The sequence below is a fragment of the Anser brachyrhynchus genome, assembly GCF_964034855.1.
Source record: "Anser brachyrhynchus genome assembly, chromosome: 6".
In the NCBI taxonomy this organism is placed as follows: Eukaryota; Metazoa; Chordata; class Aves; order Anseriformes; family Anatidae; genus Anser; species Anser brachyrhynchus.
In genome coordinates this window covers 25,285,329-25,302,928 of record NC_137700.1, presented here as the reverse complement: position 1 = coordinate 25,302,928, position 17,600 = coordinate 25,285,329, and the positions used below count along the sequence as shown (strand labels likewise).

General features: G+C 43.9%; 1 protein-coding gene across 2 annotated transcripts in view; it reads right to left on the bottom strand.

Moving 5' to 3' along the window:
* Nucleotides 1-3,404: 3,404 nt before the first annotated feature.
* PKD2L1 (polycystin 2 like 1, transient receptor potential cation channel) overlaps nt 3,405-17,600 on the bottom strand; it is a 30,881-nt gene continuing 16,685 nt past the window's right edge. For both annotated transcript variants that reach the window (XM_080597978.1, XM_080597977.1), the window contains 13 exons: nt 16,401-16,528; nt 15,125-15,381; nt 13,940-14,164; nt 13,369-13,597; nt 12,807-12,977; nt 11,950-12,131; nt 9,904-10,024; nt 9,177-9,275; nt 8,242-8,363; nt 7,784-7,901; nt 7,421-7,557; nt 6,476-6,623; nt 3,405-6,072 (listed from right to left, as the gene is read on the bottom strand). In XM_080597978.1, coding sequence (XP_080454104.1) covers nt 5,860-6,072; nt 6,476-6,623; nt 7,421-7,557; nt 7,784-7,901; nt 8,242-8,363; nt 9,177-9,275; nt 9,904-10,024; nt 11,950-12,131; nt 12,807-12,977; nt 13,369-13,597; nt 13,940-14,164; nt 15,125-15,381; nt 16,401-16,528 — 2,150 coding nt within the window. In that variant the 3' untranslated portion in view covers nt 3,405-5,859. The remainder of the gene's footprint in view (nt 6,073-6,475; nt 6,624-7,420; nt 7,558-7,783; nt 7,902-8,241; nt 8,364-9,176; nt 9,276-9,903; nt 10,025-11,949; nt 12,132-12,806; nt 12,978-13,368; nt 13,598-13,939; nt 14,165-15,124; nt 15,382-16,400; nt 16,529-17,600) is intronic.

Genomic DNA, 17,600 nt, shown 5'->3' with positions numbered 1-17,600 from the left:
TCTCTTAAGGGTATGGTTATGAAAATGCACCTGCAAGACCAACCATTTTCACTCATCTAAGAGGAAACCAGGAGACATGAGAACTTGACGACTGTCATTCCTTGCTCTCTGTGTTCAACAAGGACACCCCTGACCACATCACCTGAACACAGGTCTTGCTGCTCAAATTCTGAACAGCCAACAGTCCATTTGGATGAACATGACAATGCTGGCAAATCAGAGCTGGAAAGGCCTTCATCAAAGGCCCTGCGTACCTTTGATGCTTCTGGAAAGTCTAAAAGTGGGTTGGATGCCACAAGTTTCCTTCCACCACTGTTTACCTCTTCTTTTAAAGGCACACTCCCTGTCACATACCTCAGTGTGATCCAGTAAGCAGCTCAGGGGCAAGACCCTGGCACTCTGTCACTTCAGCTGGTCCACTGCCTTTGTCGCCACATGGCTGTGGTGGAGAAGGCGGGCTTGTGGCACGGCCTCTTCTGGGGCTGTACAGGACAAAAGCTGCTGAGGCAGGACGGGTTGATTCCTGAAAAGATTCTGAAAGACTGCCATCTCCCATTTATATAACTGCTGTCTATTCCTTATGAAACTAAGGAAAAGCTCTGCCCTTTTGTTTGTCCTAGAAATCTTTGTGCACAGTTCCAAATCTTGCTTTGTTTGGCTAACTCCAGACGTGTCTGAACAACCTTTTGCCACATTCGAGCAACATGTGTGCACGTGCATATGCAGTTTCTCCATCTCTAAGAAAGCCATTTGCTGTTATTTCTGGTGCCTTTCACAGAAGGGGAACCTGAAAGTAATCACAGCCAACACAAATGATTGCTTGGGATGGCTTCTCAGCCCTTTCTCAGGCAGCACAAGCCCGGCTTGGTTCAGGCTCCTCAGCCTTGCCTGTTGCTCGGATGGGCTGTTCCTCAGGCTGCTGTGCCTTCTGGCCCTTGGAGGTGAGCATGGCAGCCGAGAAATGGCTGGTGTCCTCAGGGGATGGCAGCGGTCAGGATATGGGACCAGGCAGAGCTGGTCTGGGACACACTGTGCTGTAGGGCCCTGTCACAACGCCAGGTGCGCAGGCTCTATTGGTGACGTGCCATGGCATGCCCTGGTGAAGCCCGGCTTTGAAGCGTGACCCGAGGCCAGAGACCTGTCACCAAACACTACATTTTGTTTTACCAGCTTGACTTTGGTGTTCCTCTTTCAGAGGCGGGGTGCAGCCCCAGCTCACCGCACCCAGGGGCCAGCACCCTTCAGCTGCCCGCTTCAGCTCACAGTACCTGCGTGGTTGGCTGTCAGCTATGCCTGGCATTTCCCACCTCTGAACCCAGGCTACCAGCGAAACTTCCTAGTTGGTTTCTCAAGCAGTGTCCTTGTTCAAGAGTCCTGCAAAAGTCCTCTCCATAATCCAGTGCATTCCTTTTAACACCCCCTTTGATGTCTGAGCTCAGGAGGAAGGCTGGGCCTCGCACCCACTGAAATTCCTCCTCCTCCTTCTACTGCTCTCCCAGTACCTGGCTCCTTGCGTTCAGGTTTGGAGGCCCTAACTGGCATTTTATCTGGGTTTGTGATCAGCTGGCTCATCGCACGATGATAGCTTCTCGCCTCCCTTTTCCCGGGTCTCTAACAAACTCTGTAGCTTAATACTGTTAGTTGTCCCCTGATGTCACTTTGTAAGCAGCTTCTGCTATGAAGTGTTTGTGGGAAGTGTGTGGGAAGACCTGGTATCATAAAGTGTGTTTTGGGAACCCTGGGTTCTGCTTCTGCCTTTTTGCCACTGAGAAAGTCATTTTTCTGTGCCTCAGTTTGCCTCAGTAAGGTAAACGTGACGCAGCAGAGGTCTTTTGAGAACAGTGGAGGACAGTTTGCAGGTGCGTCTGTTAATGGTGCTGAATGATGTCTGCTGGAACACCAAATACTTTTCTTATGGTATCTCCAGAAGCTCAGCTATATTTGTCAGGGTATGGGGATTCATGTGTTCCTTTTAAAAGTGCCAAGTTGGACTTGCTCATTGGTGAGGCAAACACGCCATGTTCCTGAGAGACACAGCAAAGAGACAGTGCAGGAGCTTCCGTTGCTCATGGCCGCTGCTGTCTGGGGCTACCTCTCACCAGCCTGAGTCCATTTTCAGACATTGCTGCTATGCCTCCCCCTGTACAAGCCAGTGAGTCTCCCCATGCCTCACTCATGCTTTGACACTGTGGTTGTGACACTGCTTTCTCCTCCCGGCTGGCTCTGTGAGCTCATTAACCACCCTAATGCACAGCAGTTCTCTGTGAGACAGGAGCTCCCCAGCGGGACTCTGCAGTCTGTATGGGACACCTTCCAAATTGGAACAAAACACATACGTGCTCCCACTATCGAGGAAAAAAAACACTTTACTTTCCTCACGAGACATTTGTCATCTAAATAATACCAGCTGCTGCTGGAGGCCTAACAATGTGCATCTGAAAAAAGCAACTACATGAACTTACCATTCAGTGTGTTTATGTTGTTTCTCAACCAGCTTGAACACACAATTGAGTATTACACATGAGTGATTGCTGGGAACAAGTAATTGCCTTACTGTGCTCTAGGACACATTGTTTACATGACAGCATGTCAAGGAACAGACCAGACACAATTGCATGGAGATGTACATGTAAGAGAAGTCAATACAGGCACAGGAATCAAATAGTAACAGAGCTGTTTTTACACCCAGTGACACTGACACAACCAAAATCACAGCACATGGTGAGGAGAGTGGCCTTTCTGACTAAAAGCAGGGAGAAAGGAGCTCATTGACCAGATTCTGGCTGAGACCCAGGAGACCCTGGGTTCTCATCTGATCCCTGGCAGCACTCCCTGCCAAAGTTTCTCAGCAGAGGAGTATGGAGACTCCACACTCTCACTTTGGAGGGAAAGCTGGCTTCCCAGGTCTTGGGCATGAACAAACCCAACAGTGAAACATCACCATTTTGCTCCTCCAATAGCCTACTGCCCTAAATAGCAGGCTATGTTACACATGACCTGGTTGCCTGAGGACGATTGTCCCTGCCCTGTTGCCACACCATCATGTTTTTGCCTCAACTACCTTCCCTGACATTTACAGGGGTCTCTGAAAGAGAGGAGAGGTTGGGTAGAGGTTGGCTCCTGGTGTGCAGTGACAGCAGGGCTCTCATGCTGCCCTGCAGTGGCTGCAACATCCCTGCCCCTGTGGGTGAGTTGCACGAGGGAAACAGGAACACCGGGTGGTGCCAATAAACAAGGAGGTCTCATGCCAGCTTCTCGGCTGGGCAGAAACACTCCCCCTGTGAGAAATCTGAGACTTTATAGAGCAAGGCCTCACCTTCTTGTTTCTGGTGGGACCTGGATGCAGGATCCTGTTGTCCTCATGGTAATTGCTATGCTGAGGAGCAGAGCCTCATCCAACAACATATCTTCCACCGACTCTACCAGCACAGCATCAACCACCTGAAGCAGACAGTTGTTGCTTGGATGTCTTCCATGGTGCCAAGCTTAGTTCTTCACAAATTCCAAATTATTTGATATCTATGCAGTAATGCCCAGTCCATCTCCTGCTATTCTAAGTTTCTGGAGGAGGTAGGCACCCCTCCAGAGATTTGAAAGAGCATCTTGGTAATGTTTTTTGCTTGTTTGTTTGTTTTTGTTTCAGTTAGGTCTCAGTAATCATTGTCTGCTATTGAGGCAGGATCTCAAACAAGGTCTAGCAAATGATTTTAAAGATCTTTCCTCTCTACTTCTTGAGATGCAGAGCAGCCAGTTCATTAACCACAAACTTTCCACCTGCAGTCACAAACATGCTTCAGTTCTCACATCTTTAAGGGGCTGTGTGTGCTATTCAATCTAATTAGAAGCACATAGTTCTGATGGATTATCATTTTGCAAATAGATTTTCTGTTTAATTAAAATTTTCAAGAGTTTCTCATGTCTCTGACATAGGCCATTTTCTCCTGAGTAAGACAATAGCTTCAATGCTGAGAGTAGAAAGAAATAAGCAGTGTCCTTGCTCTGTGTTCAGCTGGAAAAGCTGAAGGCAAAGAGCTCTTGCTCAGTTCTGCATTGAATGGAACTGGGAATCAAGAACCATGGCAATGCCTCACAGGGAAATCTCATCCCCAGCAGCAGCTGGTGGGACTTAGAGCTGTGTGACCTGCAGGTCCTGGATCCACAGCTCCTGGCTGAAGTTCAAGCTCCCTGTGGGCTGGGTGACAAGGTCACACAGCTCTTGCTGGGCTCTTGCAGCTGAATGACCCTCTTCTTCAGTTTGTCAGTAATGTTGAATAGCTGTGACTGGAGCTTGGGCCATCTTGGGACAGGGCTGATCCTCCTGCGGTCCCTCAGATGTTCCCAGGGAGGCTTTCCCTCAGAACAGATGGACGCATCCATCTTGGAAGCATGGCAATACAAGATGGCACTGCACAATATCCCCACTAAGCCTTTCACTGTGCTGCATGCACATTAAACAGCACAGCATTCACCTGACTTGTTAGCAGTGGTCTGGTACAATTCACACTTCCATTGGCTTTAAGCCTACAGAACCTACTTTCTGTTAACTATTGTGGAATACCAGCAGTTAACATACTTCAAATAACCTTTACAGTGGTCCTGTCCTGTATGTTTTCCCCAAGTGACTTTTTTTTTTTTTCAGTCTGTAGGTGGTTGCCTTTCAGTGGTGAAGTGATCTCTAAGTTTTGCCCCTGCTCATTTCACAAGATGATCTTGTGACAGCATTCCTCAAATATATTAACCATTCATGTGCTTGTTAGGGTTACAATAACATAAGCAACACAAAATTGAACTGATGAGCTGGAATGTAGAACAACAGGCCAGATTCTCCAAAGGTGTAAATCAGGTGCTGACTTATACTAGCTGCAATATCTGCCCCAACTGCAAGGAAACAGGAGTCTCCAAGTGGAAAATGCCTGGGAAAGAAGCATCTTGCATGTGATTGAGAAACTGATGTTCATCGTAATTTTCACAATATTCCTAAACTGAAATTGGTGTCAGCACCCACAACTGCAAGCAAAATCATTACCTTGAGAAAAATGGGAAGTGTCATAACTTTGTAAATATGGTGCTAGTTTTGTTCAGTATCTTGAAATACAATTTAAGGAGTGTGAAAATAGACAACATAGAGATTTTTTGGTGCCAACACCTGTGTTCGAAACTATGAAGTCTGTTCCCTAACTTTCAGACCCAGGACTCCACCAGTAACAGCTGTTTCTCCATTTGTATTTCAGATCTCCTCCTAGTTACTGGGAGTCAAATCTCGTTTTAATTATCCTGAGTTAGATGTTTGTATCCTCTTTTCTCAAATTCTGAATCTAAGGTACAGAGAGGGTTGCCAATGTGTTCTGGAAACAAATTACAACAGAACAAAGTTGGTGGTAACCAGGTAGATGCAAATAACTATTCTCTCCTTTCTATCTCACACTAATGATTATATTCTGCCTTGTTTACACTTTTACCACCTCTTTTCCTGCAGACAATTCTGAGAGTAAGCATACATTGTAGAGAACAAGTTGCAATTTCCCACTTTGGATCCAAGTGTTTCCAGAGCTCTGAGGTCTTTACATGTTGGAAAAGTATAGGTAAAAGTACTTTAAGTTGTCCTGTTTAGAGACAGAAACCTCATACAATGCCTGGTTCCAAATTTCCACCTAGTTCAGAGACAGTGGGGCTGGAAGTTTCAGGTCTGTGATATCACACTTCATTACACTGGTAAAGAGCATCCCTGATTTTTCCCGTCATCAGTCCCTGGCAAGAGTGGTGTCTGCGTTCAGCTGTTCTGACTATTCTAACAGCAGGGAAAAGAGCTGACAGTGACTTAGTACTGCGGGAGCCAGATTGGGAGCACTGGGCTGTTCACTAGAAGTGCACGTCAGATTGCAGCTGGATGTTCTTGGGCACCTGAGACCCTGGTACACTTGACCTGGGCAAGATGGGGCAGACTCCATTTTGGGAACAGCTACCACTTGGGTTGTTTCCCTGTAGACATTCCACTCCCCAGTCTTCTGCTTCTTTATTCACCAGCTGGTCTAGGTTCCCGGGGAGCAGTTCTTCCTGACTGAGTTCTTCGTCCTGTTAACCAGAAGAAATTGTGACCTGCTTTGTTAGCAACATAGCAAGAAGTCTAGCAGCACTCCAGGAGAGAGACAAGGTGTACATGATACTTAATAAAAACCCATTTGTTAAAGATCCAATATAATGTTTGCTGCAATGCTTTGATGAATATAGAAACAAGCATTAGACAGATGAGAAGAGAGACAACCCTTTTTGTCCTCTACAATAATGTTCACAGAAATCCTGTGTCACTGCTTGTGACCAGAGGAGGCTGGATCATGCAAAATTCTGACCCTGCCCAACCCTTTTTGTCTTGCATCAATGGGGATTTGAAAAGCAAAGATGAACCAGGCCCATTCACACAGCAGGGCTGGTCACCTACCCTGAAGTTGGTTCAAATGAGTGGTGGAGTGCTACCAACCTTCCTACCACTATCCAGTGGCTTGCCCATCAGGTCCTTCCTCTTGAGCTTGTTTCTTTCCAGGACTTCGAGCTTGCTCACCACTGCATCAATCTTGGAGCCAATGCTGTTTATGGACTGTTCCAGATGCAACACACGTTGCAGGAGGCTGGGGAAGACGTGAAGAAATTTTACAATTTTTTTCTTGCGATGAACACTAAGATTTGCAGCAGGTATCCCATGGGCAATGGGCCAGATCTCAATCAGGAGTGAATGCTCCACATCAGAGATGCTGATTCACACTCACTGAACACATAACTCCCTGCTGCACTGGATTTTCATCTGTGATCAGTGATTCTGCAGGGGATGGATCCCAACCAGTTTGGATTACAGTCCAGACACCTTATAATCACATTATTATTTAATGTTTTACCCTCTTCTCTTTTCATGTGGCCCTATGTGAATTGCTTAGTGTTTCTCAGTAGCAGAATCGGGATACCCTCATTCTGTGTGCTGTATTTATCCAATGCTCCTGTCTTGGAACAAGCAGCCACATGTTATTCTCTGGCATGGAGGATGACATTTAGCTAGGCTATAAACCAAGGATATTTATTCCCACAGGGACTCTGTAAAAGTATCAACTTTCCCTGGGCAGGTTATCCAGGCTACCTTCTGACCTGAAACATGACAGCGTATTGCTTGTGGCCAGCTGACAGCTGCAGAGTTTATTCAAGAGGCAGAAAAAAAAAATCTCAGCCTGATCTTTTATGCGAGCAAGCAAAACACATTACAAGAAATGCCTTGATTATTTCCTGACCTGATCAGTTACACGTATGCAAGATAAAAAGGGACAAGATCTTACTGCAACTGCTCAGCACCAGTGTGAACAGTTACATCAGGGGAGAAAGCAGCAGGGATCAGACTCTTATTTGCAGAGGGGTTAAACTAATACCAGCACCAACATACACTTGGAACTCTTCTTTGGAGACCCAGCTGGCCTTATTGGCATGGTTATTCTTTGCTTCCACATAGGTCAGACTCTCATCTAAGTTGTTGCCACCATAGGATTTCCCCAAATTTTCAATCTCTGTATTCAGAGCAACCTGGAAGATAGATAAAGTTACTCCTACAAAACTGGATATTAGCTGTGTGACAGTTTCACTTTGAATAACACATAGCTTCACAGGCAGGTCACATACTCAGCTGCTATTCAGACAAAACTGGAGCTGTGTTGCCTGCTTCGTTTACACCACAAGCCCCAGTAGTCCTGTGACCACTTTGGAATGATCTCTACCAAACAGAAAGTTTCTTTCCTTGCCCTTCTTTTACCCTTTTTGCCTCTAGGTCATGCTTCATCTGCTGCTGCTCCTCTTCATCAAGGATGTGGTTGCCATCTTTGTCAAACCTGGAGAAAGCTGCCGTGATCTCATGGTCTGCATGGCCCAGTCTGCAAAAGAACAGAAAGGGAAAGCTCAAGGCACTGAATTACACAGGTAGGCTCTAACTGTGCAGGAACACCTGTTTTGAAATCAGTGTATTGCTGCCTCCTGCAAGGGACAAACTTAAATATCCCAAATAGAAAGGAGACAGCAACACAACCCCACTTAGATCAGGAGATTAAACATGTGAGGAAAAATGATAAGAACTATCTTGTGTGTGTGTGCATCTGGTCTGGTTGCCCCAGTCTGAGCTAACTGCTCTCTAGGTTTTGAATACCACAGAATTTAAATTACAAGTGTGACTGAGAGAAAGGGATAAATGGTTATCCCTCAGGTGGACTCACTCACTCTTTCAAACTGTTCATGAAGTCCTCAAAATCCAGTTCTTTAGTTCCATTCTGCAGTGCTTTCTGCACATCAGAAATCCGCTCCTTTTTCAGCTTCAACCTCATGAGTGTCCGGTTGTAACTCTGTTAATAAAGGTGTAAATGGGTATGGAATCATGTAGGCAGAAGAGTGAAAAACAAGAAAGAATTGAAAACACATATGGGTGAAAACAATATGGGTGGAGCAGATGCTGAGTAATGCAAGGAGGTTTTGAGCTTTCCATAAGTACAGATACAACGCGATAAAGTATGCCTCATTTCTAAACTAGCATCACTTCTTCAAAGCAACACCAACATGGTACCCAAAGTCTCCATGAGAAAATTTGTTGTCTGCTTTTCTCCTTCCGAATCTGCCTTTACCTGACCTTCCACTCATCAACTGCTTAAGATAATGTCTCAAATACCATTCTTTGCAAAATATTGGTTCTAAAGCATAGACACTTGTGAACTTTCAGGACCTTTTCTGGAATTTGCCCATGGGAAATCCAGATGTAACCCACCAGATTTGCGTCACTGTAAAATGCTCAAATCATCAAAGCAGAACCTGTCACTTTATTTGTTATTGATCAAAGTGCAGAGTATTAACTATATCAAGGACTGAAGGAGCTTTGTCAATAGACTATCCAGGGAAGGAAAGTCACTGAGAAACTCTACCAGCATTCTCAAGCAACAGGATTCCCCCAACCTTTGCTTTATTGTCTTCTGATTGCCAAAGCATCTGGAAGCTTGATCTATCCCAAAGGGAACTGTGACTCCTGTTGCTACTGTGCATGTTAGAAAGGTGGACCTGGAGTTGGCAACCAGTTTTTTCTCTAGTAAATTCCACATAGGTCAGGAACTCCAAGAAAATGTTTCAGGATTTGGCTAGAAAGTAGAACAGCTTTTGCTATTCATCACCTGCTTCAAGATGTCTGAGAGCTGCAGCTCATCCTTCTGGCTTGAAAGTTCCTCCTTGACTTCTGAGTAGGTGTCATTGATGATGGCCAGAAACATGTTCTAGAGAAAGGAGAAGAAAATAGTTGAATTAGCTTGAGTCACCTTGCCTGCTCCAGCAGCTGAGGCAGCAAGAGACAGACATAGCTGTGCAGAGTTTAGTTAAAAAAGCAGCTGTTTTCACATGGGGCATACCTTGCGCAAATTAAAGTGGGCAAAGGAAAGGACTGAGAGGAGGGCCTTGCAGCTAGAACAATGGCCTAAGATACATTTGTTCCCAGGTCAAACACCTTCTCTGTTAGCTTCTTTTGCAAGATCTTAAGTTACTTTTGGATCCCTGGTACTCAGAATTTAACATAACGAACAACCCTCTGGGTCCATTGCCTAGGAAAACAGCTGAACTTATCCTCTTGAATGCAGGTACCACATGAGTGGCATTCCCAGTCTGTTTTAGTCTTTAAGATAAATGATGGAAATATGGCCCTTAATCTCCCTGAGTATCAATCAAATCCCCAAATGCAATGAAGTGTTCTGTGTCTACTTTGGTCTATTTGCACCACAAAGCTGTTGTAAAGGAAACTTTCTTTCTCTCTAAGCATTTGCACTGCACCTAGCACAGGGGAGGGATTGCTATGAGGGGTCTCTCCAACACTGCTGTCAAAACAGAGGCAAGGAGGCCTTTCTTACTTACCAGGAGCACAAAGAAGACAAAGAACACGTAGGTGACAAAATAAATAGGCCCAAGGACCCTGTTGGCATTGTCAATAGAATTGTAGTCAAAGTCACCAAGAATGATCCGAAACTGGGTGAAGCTGGAGGAGGGGTAGAGCACAAGGTCACACAAAGGCACATACATTTATTCTACCTCCTAAGATAGTCCTGAGGAGATCCCTGAACCCAGCTGCAGCCTGCATGGTCACAGGCAGAAGCCTGTGAGAGAGAGAGGTAACCTCTCACAGGACCAGATGCCAGAGGACTATGGAGCACAGGCTGAAAAACACTGCTATAGCAGATGCCTCCCTAACATCACATATTGCCTGACTGGGCATGTGGACTGAAGGATTGTCCTTCTTAACTCGCTTCCCTGACACCCTTCCTAGGGTACTCATCTACCCACTGTTCTTGCCCCCATTTAAGGTGAACATTATTTGTGGGGCTTCTCTGGAAATTGGCCACTGAGATGACTCTGCTAAACAAACGAACCAACAAACAAATATTCTGAAATTAAAAAGGAAAAAAAAAAAAAAAAGGAAAATAGAGACAGAAGGGACACACAGAGCATGAAGTTCTATGCAGAGAAAAGGGTCTTGACATCCTGGAGTCTGAAAATCTTGTCTAGGAAATGCAAAGCTCCATTTTGGACTCCTTACTTTTGGTCTATTGAGAGAGCTGGGAATGTTTTTCATGTCTAAGAGAGAAGAATATGGTTTTGCTTCCTCTTTGGTTCAAGTTGTGCCAATTCTGTGACGTTGAAATGTCTTCTAGTAAGAAATTATTTATATTTCTTCTCCTTTGAAAACTTCTACCTTACATTCTTTAAGCTACTATACGGCTTGATTTAGGAAGCATCATGTTAAATTTTTGTTAAAATTGGCATATTATATGACTACTAACTTTCAGAATTACCTGTTAAGTTGAGGCAGAACTGTTATATTAAAATCAGATATAAATGTAAAATATATCAAATATAAAATAATTATTTTAATTGGATAAGCATAGCTGTCAAATATCAACCACTATTATATTTAATTTTATATATTTAATATTAATTCCAACACCCTTATTTTTTATATTTAATGTTTTATGTAAAACAAAAATAACAAACAGAAATAGTTTCTGACTTTTTCCATTTTGGTGTTTAAAGCTAAAATCTTGATAAATGTGTTACTTCCAATCTTTCTTTTGAAAGCCCTGAAGCAAAAAACAGTATTTGTATCAAATCTTTGTTTTTATTAAAATGCACTATCTGAGGAAAAACAGACAAGTTTTCAAACAGCTGTTGTACACTGAAATGATGTGATCAGTGGCTTTATCTAGAAGCTAGAGAATTTCAAAGCTCCAGAGCTTCTATCTAGACCTCTCCCTTATTAAAGAGAAAACACTTTGAGCTTACCTCAAAACACTTATTTTGAGTTATTTAGTTCCTACTACCAGAATTACAGAGAAGTTGAACCTAAGTAGACCAAAAGCCACCTGCTGGTGTATAAAAACACAATTGCCAAGGTCTCAGCAGCAATCAGAACCGTTTTACCACTTTTATGGACCCACAGCAGATGAGAAGATGACATAATGACCTGGTGAACAGAAACTATATTATCAGCTCAGCTACAATACTTTTCTGCAGAATGACTATAAACTACTCTGCATGCAAAGCGTCCTTGGTGTGCCTAACAACTCCACATCAGCTGAAAGCTGCCTAGACTACAGCAAAACAGAACTGAACTCTCAGCCTGAAAAGGCTGGGCTTTCCTTTGACCCAAATGGCTGCTTATAAACACCAGACAAACAAAAATCTGTCTGTAACCTTCAATTTTCTCACTACATTCTTTTGTCCATGAGGATGTTATAGGTGTGGGACTGTGAGCAACTTTTTAGCCATCATGACTTTATTACATGAAATACAACGGGTGTCTGCTTGACATCCATATTTGCAATTGGGGATAGTTTGGAAAGCAGTTAAAGTTCTTTTGATGACAGCTGGTAATGATGAAAATGTGTTTACAACTAATACACTTACATGCATTTAACAAAGGTACTGAAGTTTTCCACTTGTGTCCCAAAAAGAAGGTAACCCAGCTGGGCATAGGCAAAGAAGACAATGAAGAACATAATGGCAAAGCCCAGGATGTCCTTGGCACAACGTGCCAGTGTGGAGGAGAGCTGTGTCATTGTTTTGTTAAAGCTAATATACTTGAATATCTGCAAGAAGAAAGAACAGGGACAAAATTAGGCCAAACCATCAGCTAGATCAGTCTCTTTCCTACACATACATGCTTACTAAAACAAGAGGTTATCTATGGCACCAAAGCACTGAGGAGACAGCCAAGCTGGGGCAATAGTGGCCTAGAGTTCACATTGTTTGTCCTGGGTGTGCCACCATCTTACTATTGGGTCGTAAATATATGACTGTTCCCTGTGTCAAATGAAAATGTGGAGAGAGAGTGCTATAAGGACAAATATCTTGAGGATAGTGAGGATAGCTGAATACAGCATGGCTTTTCACCATGCCAAGATGCTTTGGTCAAAATGCAAGGTACATACCAATGGACAAGTCATTTCCTGTCGCTGGGTGGCCACCATGAACATAGTATAGAATGGACAAGATTGCATTGTACTCAGCATTTTCAAAAGCCTTTTACACCACAACTTCTGAACTCCCTCTCTGCTCTCTCCACAGAGCTGGCCTCAGAATGCAAGGTGAAAAGCTGCCTGGATTTACTACAAAACAGAGCACATGACGCTCGAGGAAATCCTTCCCTATTCTACAGCTGTTACCCTCATTCATTAAGAGAGATGGAAGAGTTAGCCGCCAGGGTATCAGGTGGAACAGGTCTGAGACTGGAGCCCAGGCACCCCCTGTGTCCCCTACAATACCTTGATCCAGGCAAAGAATAAGTTGACTGCATTCATGTTGTTGTACTGAGTCTGCCAGAATGCCAAGAACTCAAAGTCTGCATAGGTGTCCGGGTGTTTCAACAACTCCCCCAACAGTCTGTTCACCTCAATGGTGCGAAAGATGTGAAAACCAATAGCAACGATGGAGAGCTGTGAAGAGGAAGGATCTGCAGTGAGTGTAGAAGTTAAAAGTGTCCACAGATATTAAAGTGCCACAGAATTACTTGGTATCACACTTCATAACTACACTGTACTGGTGGGGGATGGAAATAAGGTCCTAATGCACTGAGTGATGACCTGACTTCACACCCTCTCAAGCATCGTTAAGGAAAGAATTTTCTTCTAATACCTGATAGAAAAGCACATGTCCATTTACTCTGCCAGTCCATTTTTCTATTGGAGCAAAAAACGTGTCAGCTCTTGTCTTATCTAGACCAGTTTTCCCATTCTTTCATTAGTTGTGTCTCTTATACCCCTCTGCCATTTCTCTCCCTTCCCCCCCTCATTAAAAAAAATAAATAAAGTGTGCAAGCATCCTCACCAGAATGACAACCACATCCAAGATGTTCCAGATGCTGGTGAAGTACTGAAGCTTGTGGATACGCAGCTCCAAAATCTCCTCCACCACATAGTAGAAGATGAAGACACAGAAGACAATTTCACAGGCAACAATGAAGAAGTCCCATGCACTGACATATCTTATAAGCTTGACTGTCCGGATTTGCCAGGAGGGGATGGCACCACCAGTGGCTGGAAACTCAACCACTAACCTTGAAGGGAACAAGAAAGCACTGATAATTACAAATGGTGGGATGGAAGCATCAAACCTGAGTATGAGCTACCCACCAAACTGTGACTGGAAGAGTTGTGCGTGTGTTTATGCATTCTTCTCTCTGCTGCTTCACTACTCATGACAGAAAAGCATGAAAGGTCAAAAGAAGTGAGTCTACTTGTGTCAGAAAAAACAGCTCTTCTTGCTAATCCATACAATATCTACTGATGCCATTCAGTCCTACACCCCGTAGTGGACCAGATTATTTTTGCATTTTAAGAATCTGTGGCATTAAGAAACAAGTGAGAGGCAGAAGAATTTCCAGTGGGACTCAGCCTACCTCAGAACACAGAACAGATTGATATTTGCATTATACACAGAGAAATCAATGAAGACAACTCGTGTCCCCCGATCCAGCCATAACTTCTCCTTCAAGATTTGCAGGGCTTCAGCACTCTCTTCTCTGGTCAACTTGAGGTCTATGTAGTATCCTCCCCCACTATAACTGGTTAGTCTTCCCCAGTGAGATGAGCCACCCAGCTCTTCCTCAGAATGGTATCTCCACCTGCAACAGACAAGCCATGAGAAAAGACATCACTTACCACCCACAGCCTTGGATAGGACCTTGCAGTCAGGAGAAATGAAACTGCATCTTCAAAGGACAGAGCAGTTTAATCAAAGAGTTGGCACATAACTCCTATTCCAGATCTGAGCTTACACCAGTTCTTCACTGTTGATAGATTTCCGATCTAGTGCTTCCCAGTAGAGACACAACACATCTTGCCATACCATGGAGGGAAAATTCTGCAGGCTCATTGGCTATGCCATAGCCTTGTTTGCTTTTAAGGTTATGCACAGAGTCTGTTGCATTGCCTCCTACCATGTTGCACACAGTTCTCTGCTTAGAACACTCTTGCACGCAAATTTCCTTATGAACAATAGCTTCTTTTTCACAGATCAAGACTCTAGCAGCAAGCAAGGGGTTATTAAATGGCAGCTGCCTCACTTTATTATAGAGGAAAATCCACATCAATTACATGAATCATCAGTAAAAAATAAATAAATAACCAAGTGTGATGGTGATTTTACATGTTATATTCCATCTCAGTGTAGAATTAGAAGTTAAGAAATGTGGGTCTTAAGAAAATGGTTCAGACACCTCTGTCTGAAAAAAAAGGGGGGGGGGGGGCAAAAAAAAGCTGGGAATAGGTTTTCAAGATGAAAGAGGTGCACTCCCTTAAAAACAGACAGCAACGTCTACCTAATTCTCAACTGGATTTCTCATGGCTTTCTCAACAGGTCCCACTCTAACATTCATCCTGTCTCTCCTCAAAGAGGCTTGATGCAAAGGACTTGCTGCCTCTAACTGCAAGGGGAATTCCAGACTTGTGTGAGAAACTCACCCCTACCATTCATTCTGCAGCTCAGCATATCTTATTTTAACCAGAAGAGACTAATTTGGGGCAATTTAAAAAATGTAAAAATCACAAATATTCTAATCCCAAACAGCAGAAGATGTACTTACGCCGTTCCATTGACAAGTCCAAAGGAGAACCTTTCCTCCTTGTCTTCTGAGTATACATCATAGCAGCCTGAGATTTCCTCCTTGAAGTCATCATGGACCACACAGGAATTGTTCTTCACCTTCAGCTGTCGCATCCGTGGGACACCCAGCAGCAGGTTCTCATAATAGATGTATGACTGGGTATTGTGTGCTGCTAGGGACTCATTGTTGTACCACTTTGTCCAGTAAAGATTATCCAGAAGAGGACCTTGTGCATACTGCGAGAGGGAGAAGAAAGCAACTGGTTCGTAGCCTACATATCGGAGGAATTTTCTTAGTCTGGGCTTGAGGTAAGACCTGACCCACACTGCTCTACTGGTAGAGCTTGCGTTGCATATATGCTAAGGAGGGGAGCCCCCATATGGAGCTGGGTGGAGCTGCAGGGTAGGAGATGGATGCTGTGCAGCAGGGTGGTGTGGTGGACCCTCTCAGGCCTGTAACGTGCTTGCTGCACCTTGTTATGCTAACAAAGAGACAGGGGCCCTACAACCTCTTTGTCCCTTCCTCTTCAGGGAACACAAGTCTGGAGGAACTGTCCTAGCATGAGGTGTGAATTATTAAAACAAGGTGGACCAGTTCCCTGTAACCAGTGAGGGAAACAATAGTGCCATAGTTCATTGTGCTTTTTTAATATATCAGAAAAAGGCAAAGCTAACTGACAATGAATTTCTGGCTGGCCGTTAGAGATAGGTGGTTGCAATATCTCAAAGACATTCACCGTGGACCATATTATTCATTCTCCAGTTCTTTGATAAAAATGTGACAGATCCCAACATCTTGTCCCCTTTTTATTTTCTTTGGTAAAAGTCAGTGCAAATTTTAATCCAGTTTCTCCATAAAGAATCTACAGGTCAGGTCAGGCCATGCATAAATTACAGGTTAATTACACTGATCCCACAATTGCCCATGCGAATGGAGATAAGATTATTACTAAGAGACCAGCATGAAGACATTAGACTGCAGGATTCAAAGCTATGTCTGTCACAAGAAAGCCTGGAATGGATTTTTCTGGACACACACAACACTTAGCCTAGTCAGTATTCTGGCTACAGTGATATAATGTTTTAAATCAGTGTGTACTCTGCATGCAAATGATACCATATCTACTGCTAGTAGCTGGCAAGCAGCAGTAGAATGGCTTGCTGAAAGCACTAGGTAGCACATTCAGAGATAACTGAATATCCCACCCTAGCTGAGATTTCCAGGGCTCCCCATGCGAGGCCAGATGTTTACTCACCACCCAGAAGTCAGCCATGCTGCCTATGGACTGGAAAGAGACACGGCTGTCCGAAGAGGTCTGCAGGAAGAGCTCAGACATCACTTTGGTGTAGTAATAGGCATTGGAACTTGTCATTCCATATGTCACTAAGAGAAGAGACAAGAGGAGGGTCCTCCCTTACACCTGAATATCGGAGCCTGGTATATACATTCATTTTCTGCATAGCTTCTACTGTTGTAAGTAAGCTGAGCAAGGCAGAAGAGAAGAAACCTTGAGAGCTCTAATCACATTACTTTCTTGATTGCTTAAGGAGTTCAACTTTATTTTCTGCATCTTCCAGAATTTAAACTGCCAGACTGACAGATTTTAAGAGTTTAAAAGCCAAAGAAGACCATTGGATGATGCAACTGAACATCCTGGGTAACATTTTTTTCCCCCTCAGAGAGACAAAATTTCTGAGAGAAATCTTCTTTCTCAGAACAAAATTCATGATCTGTATTTTGTGTGCACTTAGTTCTGATCTAAAGCTATGAAGGTATAGAGACTACCCTGTTGTGGAAAATTCCAGGCAAGTTTTTGTCTACCAAAAAAAATCAAACAAGTATATGTTGTTTCGACTACCCAGAGCTCCTCCCTGCAGAAGAGCATCCATCATGGCGGTCACTAGGAACAAGTCCTACTGTTGAAAGGATACTGTGAAAATAAAACAGCAGATATTCAACATCCACCTCCCAAACACTTCTAGATGAGTCAGTGTGCGACTGCATGTATGTCTGTGTGCATGCCCTGGTTCTTCAGGAAGGACTGTCTCCCTGGGTCAGTGTGATAGTAACTTGGGTTGGTATTGTCTGTCTATCTCTCCTGCTACAGGGCCCATGAAATATAATCCTCTTCACTGTTCTGTGCCACAGGTGCTCATCTGTGATAATGAATGAACCTTCCCAAAAAACAAACAGTCATTGTTCTAACCACACAAAAGCCATTAGCATTCAGTACAGGGCTGCATTAAATCTACCCAAGAACAACACAAGCTGCCATCTGCATTATCACCTCAGCCACCTCACCAGCCTCAGAGACAAAAATCTCTCTGAACCCCGTGTCTCTGATCCCAAGAAGTTTCTAGAGCTGCTGTCTGAGGTTTGAACATTTGCTGTGAAACTAAATCTGAGGTTTTAACATCTGCTGTGAAACTAATCTCGCTGTGCAGATTCTTCCAGG